Here is a 5,400-nt window from a genome sequence, read left to right on the forward strand (position 1 = left end):
GGGGGAAACTACAAGGACAGTATGCTAGTATATAGAGGACTTCAAAACTCTAATCATATCAGGTCTTCAAGTTACAAATTAGGAAACAAAAAGTTACCATAATTAGATCGACCATGGTTCTTGAAGAATTCATATCAAAATCATGGACAAGAAACAATAGGATGATGGATCACTAATCCGATAAAGAAATCATGAAAAGCATGCATAGATCTTCTAGAAAATTAGATCTAAGACTGAAGAACATCAATCTAAATAAGGAAAGAGAATGAATACATGGTTTTCCTCCAAAAGCGATTGATGATCTTGATGAAGATCATCCACCAAGCTTTAGATCCTTAGGAAAAGAGAGGGAATGAGTAATGAGATAGTTGCAACAAAGATACAGCATCATCTCTACTGTCCTCAATCAGAAAAGGAAAGAAAAGTAATGGAAAATCAAAGATGAAACATAGAAGAGGATGATCACATACCTTTTTGTGTAAATGCACGAGATTTGACGAAGATCCGTCAAGAAAATCACCAAGGATGCAAGGGAGATGACTTGCAGAGGGCTCTGGTTCATTTTCCAAAGAGTTTGGAGGCAGAAAATACGAAGTAAACTTGAGATTGGACTTAAATAGAGCATGCAAAGACCTAATCAGCAAATCAGATCTCATTGGTCGATTGATTGGTCGACTAGCCCAGTCGACCAATCAGGACAGCAAGTCCAAAACAGGGAAATGAAGGCTTAGATCATATCCAAACATAAAGCGGTTTTGCACACATACTAAATGACTTACCTAGTAGGTAGAAATGCCTTTGAACCAAGCCAGAGAGTACTCCAAGTCTATCAACTAATTCCATCTTCATCAGGGTGCAGTTTCCATAAATGGAACACTGTCATCAACACTCATGGATTCTAAGCCAAACACCAAGTTTTCCACTGGGATGGCCCATAGTTGACTTCTTGCTTTACTTCGGGTTATCGGACCTACAAACATCAGGGTTTCCGGGTCAAGGTTAGGGCTGGGTTTCACAGTAAGTGCTCCAGAACTGCTCGAACTGTGGATTGTCAAATTGTGTACCTTGATCGGTAACAATGATTTTTGGGATTCTGAATCCATGAATAATAGATTCCAGTATGAACATTTCCACCTTTTTCTCAGTAATTGATGCCAGAGGGTTTGCCTCTACCCATTTTGTGAAATAGTCGATGGCCACAAATAAGATATTCCCGTCCGCCGGATGCCTTGGTGAATTTACCCATAATATCAATTCCCCACATTGCAAATGGGATGGGATCAAGAATTGAAGTTAGGGTTTCTGCAGCCATTTTGATACCTGCTACATGAATTTGACAATTGTTGCAGCGGCGAACATAATCCATTGCGGCTTCTTGAATTTTTGGCCAGTATAGCCTGAGCCTGAGGATTTTGTGAGCCAGGTCTCGACTGCCCATATGCGCTCCACAAATTCCCTCGTGAACTTCCGCCAAAGCAATTCTCGGTCCTTCTATCCCCAGACATCTGAGGAGTGGTCCATCATAAGACCTTTGGTATAACCTTCTATTTTGCATGGTGAACCTTGATGCTTGTACCCGAACCATCCTGGCTTCTTTTGCATCTTCTGGCAATTTGTCATCCCGAAGATACTCCACAATTGGGTCAATCCAGCAGCCGCTCGGTTTCGATATAGGATACCTCCTTTTGTTGATGGCTTGGGAGTGCTAACTCCTCTATATAGACCGAAGGCTAGTGCATCTTTTCTTTGGCGTTAGCCAATCTTGAGAGTCCATCCGCCATTGTATTCTCCTTTCTCGGGATTTGGCATACTTTTAGATCTTTGAACTCCCTTTGTAACGCCTGCACGATTTCTTGGTATTTCTGCAATCGGGGATCTTTGACGCCGTAGTCTCCTTACACTTGATTGACAATCAGCTGTGAGTACTGAAGATAGTTGCATTAGCTATTGCCAAGGCCTTTGCCAACCGGAGTCCAGCTATCAAAGCTTCATATTCAGCTTTGTTGTTGCTTGCTTCAAAGGTGAATCTCAAGGCATATCGAATCATAAAACCTTCTGGACTCTTGAGTAAGACTCCCTCTCCAGCCCCATGCTTATTGCTCGAACCGTCAACGTATACCTCCCACATGGTTGGGATACTTGGCTCGGTTTCTTCTTCCATCGGAGTTGTGGTTTCCATGACAAAATTCGCCAGTGCTTGAGCCTTAATGGCCGTACGGGATTTGAAATTTATTTGGAATTCACCAAGCTCAGCCAACCATGACACCATTCTTCCAAACAAATTAGGTTTATGAAGAACTTTTTTCAAAGGAAAAGTAGTTAATACTTCTATTGGATGTGCCTAGAAGTATGGCCTTAGTTTCCTGGCCGCCATCATGAGGGCCAAAGCTTGCTTCTCAATCTGGGACTACTGCGCTTCTACGTCAAGGAGCACATGGCTAACATAATAGATTGGCCATTGTTTTCTTTCCTTCTCTCGAATGAGGACTGCACTTACAGCCGAGCGAGATGTCGCCAGATAGATTTGTAAGGTTTCTCCCTTCTCCGGTCGGGATAAGAGAGGTGGCTTGCCAAGTGTTTCCTTCAAGTTCTCGAATGCCTTTTGGCACTCGTCAGTCCATCGGGCATCCTTGCTCCCCTTTAAATCCTTCAAAGCTTTGAAGAAAGGGAGACACTTTTCTCCCGACAGTGATATAAAGCGGTTCAACGCAACCACCCTTCCAATTAAGCACTGCACATCCCGAACAATCTTTGGAGGCTCCATGTTAATCAAAGCTTGTATTTTGGATGGTTAGCCTCTATACCCCCTTTGAGATACCATGAACCCCAAGAACTTACCCAAGGATACTCTGAACGTGCACTTCTCCGGGTTCAGCTTCATTTGGTATTTCCATAGCACTGAAAATACCTTGCTAGATCAGTAATATGCCCCGAATGTGCCATGCTCTTGACTAACATGTCATCCACGTAAGCCTCCATATTCTTCCTGATCAAATCTTTGAAAATCTTTTTCACTGCCCTCTGATAGGTAGCCCCTGTGTTCTTTAGGACGAACAACATGACCTTGTAGTAGAAACTTTCACTATTGGTCATGAAAGCAGTGAACTTTTCATCTTCTTGACTCATGAGAATTTGGTTGTATCCCGAATAAGCATCCATGAAACTCAAAGTTTCATATCCTACCGTGGCATCTATCAAAAGATCTATCCGAGGCAAGGGGTAGCAGTCCTTTGGACAAGATTTGTTGAGGTCTGTGTAATCAGTACACATCCTCCATTTCCCGTTTGCCTTTTTGACCATTACCACATTGGCCAACCAAGTCGAGCATTCAATAGGCTTGATGAACCCTGAGTTCTTCAACTTCTCAACTTCACCTCTGATAGCCTCGTGCTTTTCTATTGAAAAGTTTCGGATCTATCCAAAGCTCGTGTTCTGCTACCTTTCATTCTATTCCTGGCATGTCCTCAGTAGACCATGCGAATAAATCCTTATTCTCCCGAAGGAAATTCTTTAATTCTGACTTGAATTCGTCTAGTTGTTCAGATCCAATATGAGTCATCCTTTTTTCATCATCAGGATCCAGTTGGATTCGTTCCAACTTCTCTACCGGTTCAGGCCTTTACATCTCTTCTTCATTCCAATCGTCCTGTACCTCAATCGGTAATGCCGTGGCCTTCTTTGGACCATCTTTGTTCTTCAGATATGCCACATAGCATTGTGGGGAAACTCGTTGATCAGAAGATACCTGACCGATTCCCTTATTAGTTGGGAATTTGATCTTCATATGCTTTGTTGAGACTACCGCTCCTAGCTTTGTTAGGGATGGCCTGCCGAGGATGACATTATAGGCCGGAAGCTCCCGAACCACCAGGAAATTCACCCGAATAGTAGTTTCCTTGGGAAAATTTCCAACTGAGAGATCCAATTGAACTAACCCTTCAGCTATGGCTGACAACCCAGCAAAACCATATAAGTGTGTGGACGATGGTTCCATCAAGTCCTTCTCAATTTTTAGCTTCTGAGTAGGCTTCATAAGACAAAAGATCTACCAAATATCCTGTATCAACCAGTACTCTATGTACCTCCCGATGTCCAATCTCCACCTTGATTACTATGGCATCATCATGAGGTGTACATATACCTCTTTTGTCCTCATCATCGAAGGTAATCGAACTTTCACCGTTCGATCTCTTTGTTTCTGCGCCTCTCCTGTCCCAACAAACTTAGACTTGGTCTTCAGCTTTCGGAGGGACTCCGGTTTGGGTCCCCCAAATATAGTTAGGATAGGAGATCGGCTAGCATCGATCACCTCCTTCCCCTTTTTTGATTTGGGAACCTCGACCCTTCGTTCTTGGCTTCCCGAACGGTCCCTCTTCTCGACAGCAACTCTTGGCTCCGTTTGTCGCCCTTTGATGAAACTAGAGAGATGCCCTTGAGATATCAATCTTTCAATGTCGGGCTTCAGGTGCCTGCAATCTCATTGGTGTAATGCCCGTAATCCTTATGAAAACGGCAATACTTCTCCATGTTGCCTTCTCCAAGTTTGGATATGACCTTTGGTGGCCATTTCAAAATATCTTGCTTTTTTATGATGTTCAGAATCTCCAACCGAGGAGTATTCAATGGTGTATACTCACTTTGATCGGGAGAATGTTGCCTCCACGCCGAACGGGGCTTTCTCACCCGATCATGATTTGGCTGCCTAGGCTTCTGCCTTCTTTCGGGAGCCCTCTATTCTTTGGTAGAGGTCTTCGTTTCTCCCTGACGTCCATCTAGAATCTCGGTCACTTCTGCCTGCTTTTGATACCTTTGCACCAATTCGGCATAGGTGGTTGGCATGTCCTGAAGTAATATCTCCAAAAGCCTTTGGTTTGTTAGTCCAATGAACAGAGTAGTTTTAGTTACCTGCTCATCCAAATTCTTAATCTCCATAGTAACCTTGTTGAATCTTTTCAAGTATTCCAGATTTGACTCATTCTTTCCTTGCTTTATGGGTAACAGAGTCTCCTCCGTCTTCTTGATCTGAAACCCACTCTGGAAACGATCAATAAACTTTCGTGCCAATTCCTCGAAATTGACAATCCTTCCCGATGGAAGATTCGAAAACCACTTATGTGCAACTCTAGTCAAAGAGGAACCGAACACCCTGCACAGGATTTCATCAGAATTACCAGCCATGGCCATAGTCTGCTGATAATAACTAATATGGGCAATAGGATCTCCTGAACCGTTGAACGAAGAGAAAGTTGGGAGCCTAAAATTATGAGGAAACTCAAATCCAGCTATGGCCTCAACGAATGGGGTTTTTCTGATGACTGAATAGATGTCATCGGCCATCCTCCCCCAGGAGAGCAGTCCCAACCTCTAATTGATATCAGCAAGATCTTGACCGATATGGAC

General features: G+C 43.3%; 1 protein-coding gene across 1 annotated transcript; it reads right to left on the reverse strand.

The window, feature by feature from the left end:
* Nucleotides 1-3,619: 3,619 nt before the first annotated feature.
* On the reverse strand, nt 3,620-5,178 carry LOC149005329 (uncharacterized). The gene is made up of 3 exons (XM_089135864.1): nt 4,808-5,178; nt 4,142-4,469; nt 3,620-4,027 (listed from the first exon to the last, which is right to left on the reverse strand). The coding sequence occupies exons 1-3, from the start codon at nt 5,176-5,178 to the stop codon at nt 3,620-3,622; spliced, it is 1,107 nt and encodes a 368-aa protein (XP_088991990.1).
* Between the last annotated feature and the right edge of the window lie 222 nt (nt 5,179-5,400).

This window comes from Hakea prostrata, chromosome 9 (assembly GCF_041222555.1).
Source record: "Hakea prostrata isolate BN-2017 chromosome 9, UWA_Hpros_2, whole genome shotgun sequence".
Taxonomy (NCBI): domain Eukaryota; kingdom Viridiplantae; phylum Streptophyta; class Magnoliopsida; order Proteales; family Proteaceae; genus Hakea; species Hakea prostrata.